This window comes from Pangasianodon hypophthalmus, chromosome 12, assembly GCF_027358585.1.
Source record: "Pangasianodon hypophthalmus isolate fPanHyp1 chromosome 12, fPanHyp1.pri, whole genome shotgun sequence".
Taxonomy (NCBI): Eukaryota; Metazoa; Chordata; class Actinopteri; order Siluriformes; family Pangasiidae; genus Pangasianodon; species Pangasianodon hypophthalmus.
The window spans coordinates 25,387,967-25,403,832 of record NC_069721.1 but is presented as its reverse complement, the minus strand read 5'-3'; the positions used below and the strand labels follow the sequence as shown (position 1 = coordinate 25,403,832).

At 42.9% G+C, this 15,866-nt stretch overlaps 1 protein-coding gene across 2 annotated transcripts in view; it reads left to right on the top strand.

The window, feature by feature from the left end:
* vclb (vinculin b) overlaps window positions 1-14,921 on the top strand; it is a 30,860-nt gene extending 15,939 nt beyond the window's left edge. Inside the window, exons 7-21 of one of the 2 annotated variants that reach the window (XM_034309201.2) lie at window positions 1,302-1,395; window positions 1,487-1,634; window positions 3,360-3,513; window positions 3,742-3,917; window positions 4,862-5,052; window positions 5,464-5,663; window positions 6,430-6,558; window positions 8,141-8,290; window positions 8,378-8,486; window positions 9,742-10,044; window positions 10,792-10,919; window positions 11,736-11,921; window positions 12,280-12,483; window positions 12,704-12,808; window positions 12,977-14,921. In XM_034309201.2, the coding sequence (XP_034165092.2) occupies window positions 1,302-1,395; window positions 1,487-1,634; window positions 3,360-3,513; window positions 3,742-3,917; window positions 4,862-5,052; window positions 5,464-5,663; window positions 6,430-6,558; window positions 8,141-8,290; window positions 8,378-8,486; window positions 9,742-10,044; window positions 10,792-10,919; window positions 11,736-11,921; window positions 12,280-12,483; window positions 12,704-12,808; window positions 12,977-13,123 (2,424 nt within the window). In that variant the 3' untranslated portion in view covers window positions 13,124-14,921. The remainder of the gene's footprint in view (window positions 1-1,301; window positions 1,396-1,486; window positions 1,635-3,359; window positions 3,514-3,741; window positions 3,918-4,861; window positions 5,053-5,463; window positions 5,664-6,429; window positions 6,559-8,140; window positions 8,291-8,377; window positions 8,487-9,741; window positions 10,045-10,791; window positions 10,920-11,735; window positions 11,922-12,279; window positions 12,484-12,703; window positions 12,809-12,976) is intronic. The other variant, XM_034309203.2, reaches the window with a different exon arrangement.
* Window positions 14,922-15,866: the final 945 nt, after the last annotated feature.

Genomic DNA, 15,866 nt, shown 5'->3' with positions numbered 1-15,866 from the left:
TCTGAGAGCGAAGCAGGATGCGTAATCCCAGGACTGATTTTCACACTGATTAGTGCGTTATTTAATTTGCGTTTAACTCGTTAGCTTTCGAAGTTGTATATGTTCAGCTACTACTGTTTCTCATCTGAGCTTAAAAAAAAAATGCTGGATAGGCCACGCCCACACACGACAATGGGGCCTTTCGCACTGCGGGAACCTTTTCATAGTACCTGAACTAATTGTGGAACTACCCACTTTTTGGTGTTTTCGCACCTCCGGAACTGGGTGTGATTTTAGTACCGACTGCCTTTTTCGAGAACCAAATGAGCTCCTACTCCGGAGCAGGGTCTAACCAGCACGACTGGTACTATCCGTGACGTAAGTAGACGTTGATTGGCAAAATGCCCTCACACGCCATGATTTAAAACGCCGCGTAAACATACTGTAGTGTCGACTTATTTCACAAGTATGGAGAACAGCGATAGATGGACGCGAGACACGACAAACACACAGCTCCGATCACAGCGTCCTCCATCCTCCGGTTGTTTACGTTGTTGTTCTTTGTTTCCGTTGTTGAACGTCGCGCACAAATGACGTCGCTGTCGACCGGCTTACGTCACTTCCTAGTGCCCGCTGTCGGTGCGAATGCAACCCTTTAAACGGTACTGCGAAATAGTTCACGCAAAATCACCCAGTACTTTAGTTCTGTAAATTTAGCTCTGGAACTAAAGCGGTGCGAAAGACCCTAAAAGTAGCAATGGCTACACGCCCACAAGCACCACGAGAGACTTCCTTACTTCTAGTGTGAATGTAAGGAAAGGGTTAAACGACACATCATGCCCCACTCTGATGTTAAAATATCTTTAAAAACAGTATTAATTAAGTGTTAAAGTGCAGTTTGAGCCGTGCTGCTTCTTACACACTACACACTAATGTATAAACATCGATAAAGTCTTTATTTCAGCTCAGTTAGAGTACTGGGTGTTTCAGTGTTTTTAAAGACTTGTATTACTCTTCGTCCACATCCGATGATAAATTTAGAGATAAGAACTTTTGTAAATGTTAGTAAGTGAATTTATTTGCACATGCAAGTCAGACAGAGGGCAGCTGACGCCTGAGGGGAAGTGAGTTAACCTTTCATGTAGAGTTGCTTGTTAACAAGCATGCAGTTGTGAATAAAGAAACATCAGATGCTCTGCATGCTAAAGGTTATGATGCATTATAACACTGAGTGTGTGTCTAATGTTATTTAACATTCTTTAAAATGCTGCCCAGTGACTTAAGAACACTCACAAGATGGCGCTAATTCTGTCTTCTCTCTGAAGGACACTGAGACGATGAAGCGAGCTCTGGCTCTCATCGACTCTAAAATGGCCCAGGCAAAGAACTGGCTCAAGGACCCCAATGCACAGCCTGGTATACACACACACACACACACACACACACCCCTGAGTGAGAACACATAGTCTGGTACTCATGTTCGCTCGTGTGTGTGTGTGTGTGACAGGAGACGCTGGGGAACAGGCCGTCAGGCAGATCCTGGATGAAGCAGGGAAAGTGGGTGAACTGTGTGTGGGTAATGAGAGGAAAGAGATTCTGGACACAGCCAAAACCCTCGGACACCTGACTGACCAGGTGGCAGATCTGCGCTCCAGGTAACACAAACACACACACAAACACACACACAAACACACACACTCTCAAGCAATGTTGCTGAAATGTGGCCTATAGACAGTGACCTAAACCTCACACACACACACACACACCTACAGTGACCTAAACCTCACACACACACAGCTACAGTGACCTAAACCTCACACACACACACACACACACACACCTGCAGTGACCTAAACCTCACACACACACACACACACACACAGCTACAGTGACCTAAACCTCACACACACACACACACACACACACAGCTACAGTGACCTAAACCTCACACACACACACAGCTACAATGACCTAAACCTCACACACACACACACACACACCTGCAGTGTCCTAAACCTCACACACACACACACAGCTACAATGACCTAAACCTCACACACACACACACACACACACACACACACACACACACCTGCAGTGTCCTAAACCTCACACACACACACACACAGCTACAATGACCTAAACCTCACACACACACACACACACACACACACACACACATACACACACACCTGCAGTGTCCTAAACCTCACACACACACACCTGCAGTTAATTTGAAACATTAAATTGCTCTTTTATGCATTTTATGCTCCATACACTGAGGCAGTTTAAGAGGATTTATCAAGAGAAAAAAAAACACACTATAACCCGGATGCATAAGTAAACACACCCCTTAACTAACCCCCTGTTAAAGCAGCTTTTGCTTGTAATTCAGCACTCAGTGTTGCTGGAAGGAGAAATTTCTCTTCATCTTCAGCTGTCTAACAGACGCCTGCAGGTTTTAGCCAGAACAGATTGATATTTGGAGCGATCCATGATTCTCTGTGTCTTGATTAGAGGCTCAGTCCCAGCTGAAGATAAGCAGCTCCATAGCATGATGCTGCCACCACCATGCTTCACCGTGGCTGTGGTGTTGTTTAGGTGACAAGCTGTACCTGTGATTTAGTTGAGCTTGGATGTATTTTTTTTTCACGAGAAAGGGTTTCATCTAGCCGCCCTACCCCAGAGCCCAGACATGTGAAGAATAAGAGAGATTGTTGTCACATGCAGAACGTAATCAGTACGTGTCAGATGTTTCTGCAGCTCCCTTAATGTTGCTGTAGGTCTCTCAGCAGCCTCCCTGGTAAGTTTTTGTCTTGTCCTTTTATAAATCTTTGGAGGGATGTCCTGTTCTTGGTGATGTCACTGTGGGGCTCCATGTTCTCCACTTGTTGATGATGGTCTTCACGGTGTTTCATGGTACATCTAATCTCTTGGAAATTCTTCTTTACCCCTCAATATCTTTCAACAAGTGAGATATAATACAGGCTTGTAAGCTCTTTGGCTTCAGCAGTTGGATGAAAGCCAGAAGATGTGAAGAAACTCGTACAGAAACAGCTGATCTTTATTTGGAGTGAATCAGAATAATTTCACTGATGACAGCTGTATGATAATTACTTTTGAACATGAGGTTGAATGTGATTGGTTCATTCTGAGCACAGTCACATGACCGTTTTTTCTTTTTCTTTCCCCCTAAAACATTTCTATTTGTTTTTCACTTGAATGTTGATGATTGCTATTTCACATTAAAGATGGAAAAATATCTGACATGATTTATCTTGGTTTTGTTTTAAAGGTGTATGTGTTTTAATAATTGGTATATTGTGTGTGTGTGTGTGTGTGTGTGTGTGTGTGTGTGTGTGTGTGTGTGTGTGCTGCAGGGGTTCCGGTACTAGTCCTGTAGCCATTCAGAAAGCGCAGCAGGTTGCTCAGGGGCTGGATGTGCTGTCTGGGAAAGTAGCGAACGCAGCAGATAAACTGGAGGCCATGACCAACGCCAAACACACACTCGCCAAGAAAGCAGAGGCAGCACAGGTCTCTCTCTCTCTCTCTCTCTCACACACACACACACACACACACACACACACACACACACACACACAGACACTTAAACAGCCTTATATAAGAGTGTAACATGCACCAACAACATGAAGTTTAGGACAAATAGATGTGTCTTAAATCTCACCTCCTGTGCGTGTGTGCGCGTGTGTGCGCGTGTGTGTGCGCGTGTGTGTGGGCGTGTGTGTGTGTGTGTATACGCAGGGCTGGCTAGCTGACCCCGCCTCCGGCCCTGAGGGGGAGGAGCATGTGAAAGCCGTTCTCGCCGAGGCTCAGAACATCGCAGCTCTGTGTGAGGATCCGCGTGAATATGACGACATTTTGCGCAATGTGAACGAAATCGCCGCTCTCACCAGCAAACTCTCACAACTTCGCAAAGCGTACGTATCCTGAACGAGCGATGAATCATGCAAGTGTGTGTCCTAGCTTCGGTCTCTCTAACGCTGTGTGTGTAGCCGGTGATGGCGTTTTGCTGTGTCTTGTTGCTCCTCTTCACAAGTTCACCAGAACAGCAGAACTGTGAGGATCTTTTGGAAAATTTGTGTTTGATTTCTGACACATTTGAGTAAAACTGTATGGAGTGAGTCAGAAATCCTGGTAGCTCAAACTGGTGAGGTGTAAATACACACACACACACACACACTGCTTTTTTTTTAGTCCTTGTGTGATACTGGAGTGTGTGTATACGTTTGTGTTTGGTGTCCAGTCAATTTACGGCTACAGAAGTTTAAAAATGAGCTTCACGCTTCACTAACATGCCTTGTTTTGGGAAATCCTGTGATGTTCTGTATTAACGCTGTGTAGCAGTACACTTATCAGACATTTTCAATCAGTATAAACAAATGAATTATTTTATCGCTGCAACTCTGGTATAAGATTAATCAGGACACTGTTGGGTTTCTGTGTATAGAGTATCATGACTCTGTGTTTAGCTGTTTGTGAGCAGGGAGATGGGAAAGGGGAGGAGTGTGAGCCCTCTGCTGGGCAAATAATTCACACCTCTCCACAATAACACTGATAAAGAGATAAAAACAGACAACACAACTTTGAGTTAAACACCATATACAACTGCTACAATAAAATTATAAAGTTTAAAACTAGTAGGCTAGGTAAACAAACAAAAAAAGAAATATTTAAGAAAATCTGCAAATTCTTAAAGCCCTGAGTGTCGACTTTCATATGAACCATTAAGCACTACTGTGGATGTGACATCACAGATAAACTCAACGCTGAACACACACTAACAGAACAAGCGCAAATTCGATTTTTTGGCATCTGGTGAAAAGAGTTAATTGTGCGTTTGTGTGTGTGTGTGTGTGTGTAGGGGTAAAGGCGATACCCCCGAGGCTCGTGCCCTGGCTAAGCAGATCTCCACAGCTCTGCAGAACCTGCAGTCTAAAACGAACCGCGCCGTAGCGAACACTCGGCCGGCCAAAGCAGCCGTTCACCTGGAGGGAAAGATGGAGCAGGCGCAGCGCTGGATAGACAATCCCACCATGGAGGATGGAGGAGTGGGTCAGTATGGCTCTTCTCTGCCAAGATTTCTGTCAGTCGGAATAAAACTCTTTCACATAAGCTGTTTACGTTGTTACCTGAAACTGTTTTTTAAATTTAACTTGAAACATTAAATATGAGAACTCGAGCCTTAAACGATGTCCGTCTCCACAAAACGTCCTCTAAATGACCTTCTTAGACAGACGAGAAAAAGGATTTGTCATTCTGCTCTGAAAGCTTGGACTTCCTGTCTAGTTATTTTTATATCCTGTAAGGTTTGTAAACTTCATTTCCGGATGTTTTATAAACACACACACGTTGAGAAATTCATAATCAGGTTATTCCTCTGTTTAAGGGATTAATAAACACATTATATGCGTGTGCATGAACGATTAGAAGGTGTGTGAACGTGGCTGGTGTCACTCTGTCCAGGTCAAGCTGCGATTCGTGGGCTGGTTGCCGAGGGGCGTCGCCTTGCCAACGTGTTACCTGGCTCCCAGAGGGCGGAGCTTATGGGAAAGTGCGAGCAGGTGGAGCAGCTGATGGGACAACTGGCTGAACTGAGCGCTCGTGGACAAGCTGATACACCGCAAGCACAAGCACTCGCTCAGCAGCTCCAGCACGCACTGAAGGTGTGGCACACACACACACACACACACACACACACACACACGCTGAAGGTGTGATACACACACTTAAACACACACACATACACACACGCACACATACACGCACTGAAGGTGTGGCACACTCACTTAAACACACACACACACACGCTGAAGGTGTGATACATACACACACACACACACGCTGAAGGTGTGATACATACATACACACACACACACACACACACGCTGAAGGTGTGATACACACACACTTAAACACACACAAATGTACACAGACTTTAACGCACACACATAAAGACACACACACTTAAACACACACACAATTACACACACATAGACACACACATAAACATACACACAAAAACACAAATCACACACACACATTCATGCACATAACACACACACACACACAATCACGCACATAACACACAAACACATGTGCACACACAATCACATATAAACACAATCATCCACATAACACACACATAAACACACACAATTACGCACATAAACACAAACAGACACACACAATTACGCACATAAACACAAACAGACACACACAATGATGCACTTAACACACATAAACACACACGCGCACACAATCACATAAAAACACACAATCATGCACATAAACACACACACAATCAAACCCCCACACCAACACAAATCTGTCCTGTGATCTTGGACTCATTCAGCGTTGTGTGTTCGTTGTTGTTCACGTTGTCTGATTAACAGATAGTGTGATTGTGAGTGACACTTTTGTGTATTTCAGGATCTTAAAGGTAAAATGCAGGAGGCCATGACACAGGAAGTGTCCGACATCTTCAGCGACACCACGACGCCAATAAAGCTGCTGGCCGTGGCTGCGACCGCTCCACAGGGCACTCCCAACCGCGAGGAGGTACCTCACACACACACACACACACACACACACACACACACTCTTAAATACACACACACAATCACATACACACACACTTAAATACATACACACACAAACACACACACTCTTAAATACACACACACACGCACACAATCACATAAACACACACTTAAATACACACACATATACACACAATCACACACACACACACTCTCTTAAATACATACACACACAAACACACACACACTCTTAAATACACACACACACACACACACACACAATCACATAAACACACACTTAAATACACACACACACACTCTTAAATACACACACACACACACACACACACTTAAATACATACACACATAAACTCTTAAACACACACACACACACACACTTAAATACACACACACAATCACATACACACACTTAAATACACACATACACACACTTAAATACACACACACACACACACAGACACACACTTAAAGACACACACATACACACACACACACACACACACACACACTCTTAAATACACACACAATCACACACACACACACTTAAATACATACACACACAAACACACACACTCTTAAATACACACACACACGCACACAATCACATAAACACACACTTAAATACACACACACATACACACAATCACACACACACACTCTCTTAAATACACACACACACACACACACACACACTCTTAAATACACACACACACACACACTTAAATACATACACACATAAACTCTTAAACACACACACACACACACACACACACACACTTAAATACACACACACAATCACATACACACACTTAAATACACACATACACACACTTAAATACACACACACACACACACAGACACACACTTAAAGACACACACATACACACACACACACACACACACACACACACTCTTAAATACACACACAATCACACACACACACACACTTAAATACATACACACACAAACACATACACACACTTAAATACACACATACACACACTTAAATACACACACACACACACACAGACACACACTTAAAGACACACACATACACACACACACACACACACTCTTAAATACATACACACACATACACACACTTAAATACACACACAGACACACACTTAAAGACACACACATACACACACACACACACACTCTTAAATACATACACACACATACACACACTTAAATACACACATACACACACTTAAATACACACACACACACACACAGACACACACTTAAAGACACACACATACACACACACACACACACACACATACAGACACACACTTAAAGACACACACACTTAAATACACACACACACACGCTCACTTAAATACACACACATAGACACACACACAATCACACACACACATACACACGCAGACACACACACAGACATGGAAATTAACCCTTTCATGCATATGTTATTTAGAAGACTATCCAGATTCTTTATTATTATATATATATAGTTGCTGCCTGAAAGGGGGCGGGGTTTAGCATTGCTGTGCTTCACTGCGGACTCATGGAGCTCAGGTTAAGTGCAGTTTATACTCTGCGTTGTGAATCAGGTGTTTGAGGAGCGAGCGGCGGGTTTCGAGACTCACGCCGCGAGGTTGGGGGCGACAGCAGAGAAAGCAGCTGCAGTGGGAACGGCCAATCGCAGCACGGTGGAGGGAATCCATGCTGCCGTCAAGTCCGCCAGGGACCTCACGCCCCAGGTTTGTGCGTTTGTCATCTTCACTGTCATGATATTTCTTTATTTGTGTATCGTCGCTGATGTTTTCTCCCACCCGGCATGACTGTAGGTGGTTTCTGCTGCTCGCATCATGCTGAAGAACCCCGGGAACCAGGCTGCTCACGAGCACTTCGAGACCATGAAGAACCAGTGGATCGACAACGTTGAGAAAATGACCAGTAAGACCAAAGTAGTTCAATATCGAAGCTCTTACAGGATGATGGTGATGATGATGTCAGTTCAGAAGGTGGATTTCTTTTATTAAAATAAACTTCTCGAGCGTGTAACATGTGGGGAGAAAGTGATTCAGCCAGTTAAATCAAAACAAGCTGAAGAAGCGTGAAGAAGAAGAAGAAGAAATCCACCCTGACATCTGAGAACCATGTGACCTCATCCCTCTTTCTGCTCTGTTCTAAACTAAAGCTTGTAGCCTGTAACATATAATTTAGTTTTATCCTGCTTCTCTGTGTGTGTGTGTGTGTGTGTGTGTGTGTGTGTGTGGTGACTGTCTTGGCCTGTTTAACTAAATATAACTCTGAGGAATGTGAAATATTTCATTGTTTTATATTATAAAACCTGATTCAGTCACATCAGCTGCCAGTTCTGCAGCGCCCCCTGGTGGCACTGCGTGTAAATTCAGCATCACACAATCACTGAGATCACTGTGTGTTTTATTTTTTCTTTTAAAATATCTATTAGAGTATAAATGCTTAAGTGTAAAGAGCTAAATTTATAAATACATTATACACATCAGTCACATTAGAAAAGGATACACAGAACTGTGCAGAAGTTTCTTTTTTAGTACAAACTTTGTTATAGATGTTTATTTTCTTCTACATTATTGATTCAGTACAAAACCATTTTAGATTCCAAACATTAGTTTTCCAGCACAAAATGAAATGTTCCAGAAAAATGTTTGTATGTCAGTAAAGAAAGCAGCAGATTCCATAAGAGACACTTTTCAGATAAAAACATAATGAAGGCTGCTGGGTTTCGCTGCAGAAATAAGAAGCGAGTCGACAGTCAAAGTCTCCAGAAGAACTGTGGCTGCTTCTGCAAGATGCTCAGTAACACTTCCAGCTCATTTCCTTATAAAACTGCACACACTGCACCTCAGATACTTCTTTATTTATTTAAAGTGAAGGATCGTCACATTAAATACTGACTTTGTTTCCTTTATTACTGTTTACTGCTCTTTATAGGATTTTTTTAAAATGTAGAAACATTTAATTTCATTATTTTTGAAGGTGTCTTTACTCTACAGCATTTCTTTGCATGTGACTAAGACTTTTGCACAGAACTGTATGTGTGTGTGTGTGTGTGTGTGTGTGTGTGTATATATGGATAGATAGATAGATATTTAACTTCTCTCTCTCTCTCTCTTTCTCTTTCTCTCTCTCTCTCTCTCTCTCTCTCTCTCTCTGTGTGTCTCAGCTCTGGTGGATGAAGCAATAGACACTAAGTCTCTGTTAGACGCATCAGAGGAGGCCATTAAACACGACCTGGAGAAGTGTCACGTAGCCATGACCAATCACCAGCCTCAGATGCTGGTTGCCGGGGCGACGAGCATAGCGCGCAGGGCCAATCGCATCGTGCTGGTGGCGAAGCGGGAAGTGGAAAACTCTGAGGAGCCCAAGTTCAGAGAGACGCTGCGGGAGGCGGCCAACGAGCTCAGCGCTTCTATATCACCCATGGTGATGGGGGCCAAGAGTGTGGCCAACAACATACAGGACCCGAGTGAGACACACACACATACACACTCACACACACACACACACTCACACGCACACACACTCACACGCACACACACACGCGCACACACACACACACATAAAGTGAGCACACAGGAGGGTATAGAAGTTTAAATTAAATCTCCTTTTTGTGTCTCTTCCTCTCTCTGTCTCTCTGTTTCTGTCTCTCTCTCTCTGTCTCTCTCCCTCTCTCTCTGTCTCTCTCTCTCTCTCTCTCTCTCTCTCTCTCTGTCTCTCTCTCTCTCTCTGTGTCTCTGTCTCTCTCTCTCTCTCTGTTTCTGTCTCTCTCTCTCTGTCTCTCTCTCTCTCTCTCTGTTTCTGTCTCTCTCTCTCTCTCTCTCTCTCTCTCTCTGTCTCTCTCTCTCTCTCTGTGTCTCTGTCTCTCTCTCTCTCTCTCTCTCTCTCTCTCTCCCACTCTCTCTGTCTCTCTCTCTCTGTTTCTGTCTCTCACTCTCTCTGTCTCTCTCTCTGTGTGTCTCTGTCTCTCACTCTGTCTCTCTTACTCTGTCTCTCTCCCTCTCTCTCTCTCTCTCCCTCTCTCTCCCTCTCTCTCTGTCTCTCTCTCTCTGTTTCTGTCTCTCACTCTCTCTGTCTCTCTCTCTGTGTGTCTCTGTCTCTCACTCTGTCTCTCTTACTCTGTCTCTCTCCCTCTCTCTCTCTCTCTCCCTCTCTCTCCCTCTCTCTCTCTGTCTCTCTCTCCATCTCTCTCTCTCTCTCTCTCTCTCTCTCACAGCTCTACAGAAAGGCTTTATGGACTCGGGTTACAGGATTTTGGCGTCAGTAGCTAAAGTGCGTGAAGCGTTTCAGCCTCAGGAGCCTGAGTTCCCTCCTCCTCCTCCTCCAGACCTCCAGCAGCTCAGCGTGAGTCAAAGAGAGTGACATTCTATCTGAAATCAGACACGTCTGATCTCTAATTCTAAACCCGTTTAACATTTTACTGAAAGTGAAACAATACTACATTTTATTTTTTCCTATAATTTATATATACGTTATTTATAGTTTCTAATCACTAATCCCTAATACGCGATCATTATTCCTCATACCAATCACTAATCCCTCATAACCGATCACTAAACTCTAATACCCGATCACTAATCCCTAAATTCTGCTTCCTATATTTCTGTATCTTTTGTCCCTGACTTCTTGTTTTTGACTTTTTTATTTTTACTTTTTGCTAATACCTAATCACTAAAACCCTAATCCTTAATCTCTAATTTATCTAATTCCTTATTCATGAAAAATAAATCTAATCTGCAAGTACTTGTTTTTCATCCCTAATACATAATCTTTTATTTATAACTCCCTTGTTCCTAATCTCAGATCCTGAAATCCCTAATCAATATTCCTAATCTCTATTACCCAGTCGCTAACCAGAGTGAACTCTTAATCTCTAATATGTAATCTCTAATCTGTTTATTTGTAATCCCTAATAATTAATCTTTAATTCCTAACACCCTTATTCCTAATCACTAATTATTAATCCCTAAACAATAATCCCTAGTTCATAATCCCTAATCACTAGTTCATAATCCCTGATAATTAACTCTTGATTGCTAATTCTTAATCCCGAGTAATAATTACGTTCATCAGTTTATTAGTAAATTGCTCTTCATGCGCTGACCTCACGTGGACCCGCTGGCTCAGTAACGGTGTTGTTTTGTGGTTGTTTCCTGTTAGATTAATGATGAGGGCGCCCCCCCGAAGCCCCCCCTGCCTGAGGGTGAAGTCCCGCCCCCACGGCCGCCGCCTCCTGAGGAGAAAGATGAGGAGTTTCCTGAGCAGAGAGCCGGAGAGATGGTCAGCGAGCCCATGATGGTGGCGGCGCGGCAGCTCCACGACGAGGCGCGCAAGTGGTCCAGCAAGGTGTGTGTGTGAGCGTGTGTGAGCGAACGTGTGTGTGTGAGCGTGTGTGAGCGAACGTGTGTGTGTGAGCGCGAACGTGTGTGTGAGAGCGAACGTGTGTGTGAGCGAGCGTGTGAGTGTGAGAGCGTGTGAGTGTGAGAGCGTGTGAGTGTGAGAGCGTGTGAGTGTGAGAGCGTGTGAGTGTGAGAGCGAGTGAGTGTGAGAGCGAGTGAGTGTGTGAGCGAGTGAGTGTGTGAGAGAGAAATTGTGGGATTTAGCCTGAAGATCAGCATGAAAGGACAAGTCAGAGTGACCTTTATCTTTAACGTGTGTGTGTGTGTGTGTGTGTGTGTGTGTGTGTGTGTGTGTGTGTGTGTAGGGTAATGACATCATCGGCGCGGCGAAGCGCATGGCCCTGCTGATGGCGGAAATGTCTCGGCTGGTGCGAGGGGGCAGCGGAAACAAGCGCGCTCTCATCCAGTGTGCTAAAGACATCGCCAAGGCTTCGGACGAGGTGACACGGCTCGCTAAGGAAGTGGCTAAGCAGTGCACGGATAAACGCATCCGAACCAACCTGCTGCAGGTACACACACACACACACACACACACTCTCACACACTCTCACACACACACACACACACACACACACACACAAATACACACACACTCACACACACTCTCACACTCATAAAGACGTCATTGCAGCTTCAGTTAATAACATGTTGAAGTCTGATTGATGTACTCTCTCTCTCTCTCTCACTGTGTGTGTGTGTGTGTGTGTGTGTGTGTGTGTGTGTGTGTAGGTGTGTGAGCGCATCCCGACCATCAGCACCCAGCTGAAGATTCTCTCCACGGTGAAGGCCACCATGTTGGGACGTACCAACATCAGCGAGGAGGAGTCTGAGCAGGTCAGCTCCAGTGCATCACACGTTAACTATAAAAGAAATCACACACACACACACACACACACACACACACACACACACTCAGTGCAGATTTATTACAAGCAGCATTTGTAACAAACGTGTGTGTGTGTGTGTGTGTGTGTGTGTGTGTGTGTGTGTGTGTGTGTGTAGGCGACGGAGATGTTGGTCCACAACGCTCAGAATCTGATGCAGTCGGTGAAGGAGACGGTGCGCGAGGCCGAGGCAGCGTCCATCAAGATCCGCACGGACGCCGGCTTCACGCTGCGCTGGGTCCGAAAGACCCCCTGGTACCAGTGAGGAGGAGGAAACACACACACACACACACACACACACTCACACACACTCACACACACACTCAGTCCCCCTCAGGTCCAAACCCATCTGATGAGCGACGGTTCCTCTTTCACTTCCTTTTCTATCATTTGTAATAAAATTGCAGTTTTTCACTGAGATCTCGACTGTATGTTTTTATATTTAAATCATTTAACGCTGATTTTTTTCTTACTTTTTTCAATGATGGACCTGTTATTGAATTTTCTAATGTGTCTGAATGTTGTGAAGATCATCAGGATGTTTTTTTTGTCAAGTTTGTGCCAAAAAACACAAAACATGTGCTGATATAAACATCCATAAAAGCGTTATTACGATGATTTAATTACGTTTTCTTACGATATTATCGCAATATTGAATTTAAAAAGCACTACGTTTACTAGGAGCTTGGCAGCGTCTCTCCCTTTTTTTTTTTTTTTTTTTTTTTTTTTAAACTATATTTAAAGTTGCAGTTTGTAACATTTAAACATTTATTCAAAGTAAAATAATTCAATCTTTCAAAGATATTGAGATAAAACTTTTTTTTTCCACGCAGTGAATCTCTGAAAAGCTAGCTTTTTCATTTCAGGCTTCTGTTTACATTTTTTCTTCGTTTCTAGCTCCGCCCCCAGCTGAAACGAATCTGCTTAGCTCCGCCCACTTTTCCTCGAAACATTACAAAGACTGTACTTTTAAACGTTGCTTTAAGAGTCGTCGTGTTGTTTTTCAACTTACGATGCCGCTGCAAATTTGTCCTGAGAAATATATTTCCAGAAAGAATCGAGCAACGATATTATTCGATGTTATCGTTCATGATGATATAATATTGTGTTAGTTATTGAAATATATTGTATTATTGGTTTAATATCGTTATATAATATATTGCAAATATAAAAAACACACACAATATCATGAATGTTCTCAGTAAGGGATAAGATTTTAATGTCTGTGTCCCAAACCGATTATTAAAATAGCAAACTAGTGTGTCTACATGGCTGTGTCCCAAAATGCATACTACTTACTTACTGTAACTATGGTAACCGTAGTGTGTGTGTGTGTGTGTGTGTGTGTGTGTGTGTTCAGTTATGATACTATCTAGTAGGTTAGTATGTGGTATTTGGGACGCAGCCAAATTGTTTTTTTTTTTTAGAAAGCTAATTAAAAGTATTAAATATGTTACTAATATTTACATTTTCACATCACTGTAATTTTTTCCATTTAAAAATTTATTACGTTTAATGTTATGGAATTTCACAGAGCGCAACAGATCGTAGTTAAATATCGTGATGTATCGTACGGCTGATTATCGACACGTGCCTGAGGTTAGTTAGACGTCGGAATATTTCGCGCTGATTTATGGAATTATGGGAACAGAGCGACGGGGATTTTATCTCCTGTGCAAAAGTGGCATTTTATTTGTTTTCTTTGGATTGTTATTTTTTTTATTCTTATATTTGAGGTATTATTTTTAAACTAAACGGCTTTAATCGTAACTCTAATAAGCCTTTGGCTTGGTGCTTTAATAGAGTATTTAACACACACACACACACACACACACGCGCTGTTGATCCTCCTACACGCTCACTGAGCTGAACACACTAATGAACACACTCGTGTGTGTGTGTGAGAGAGTTTATAAAGAGTCTATGCATTTCTCTTTATGGTGATGTTTCTGTTTGTTCTGTCGTTTTTCTGATTATGAACAGTGTGAATGTAAATAAGATCAGTGTGTGATGTACCGCTCGCTCACGTGCCTTATATTAAACCAACACAACACTTCTCAACACCTCCAACTCTCCTCTGTGTGTGTGTGTGTGTGTGTGTGTGTGTGTGTGTGTGTGTGTGTGATTTAAACATGACCCATAGAGATCAGCACAGTAGAAGAAGGGAGGATGAGAGTAAAGAAGGGAGGAATAAAGATGACAGGACAGTAATAAAGAAGGGAGGAAAGGAATAAAGAAGGGAGGAAAGGAATAAAGAAAGGAGGAAAGGAATAAAGAAGGGAAGACAGGAATAAAGAAGGGAGGATGGGAATAAAGAAGGGAGGAAAGGAATAAAGAAGGGAGGAATAAAGAAGGGAGGATGGGAATAAAGAAAGGAGGAAAGGAATAAAGAAGGGAAGACAGGAATAAAGAAGGGAGGATGGGAATAAAGAAGGGAGGAAAGGAATAAATAAGGGAGGAATAAAGAAGGGAAGACAGGAATAAAGAAGGGAGGATGGGAATAAAGAAGGAAAGAATAAAGAAGAGAGGAATAAAGAAGGGAAAACAGGAATAAAGAAGGGAGGAATAAAGAAGGGAGGATGGGAATAAAGAAGGAAAGAATAAAGAAGGGAAGACAGGAATAAAGAAGGGAGGAATAAAGAAGGGAGGATGGGAATAAAGAAGGAAAGAATAAAGGGAGGAATAAATAGGACAGGAATAAAGAAGGGAGGATGAGAATAAAGAAGGGAGGAATAAAGATGACAGGACAGGAATAAAGAAGGGAAGAATAAAGAAGGGAGGACAAGAATAAAGAAGGAAAGACGGGAATAAAGAAGGGAGGAATAAAGGAAGGATGGGAATAATGAAGGTGTTAGAGGAGAGAAGGAGATGAATATACAAGAGAAAGTGAAGAAGAATAAAGAAGGGAGGAATAAAGATGGCAGCACGGGGATAAAGAAAAGAAGAATGGGTTGAAGGAGGAGAGAAGGAGATGAACAGATATGAGAGGAAGTGAAGAAGAATAAAGA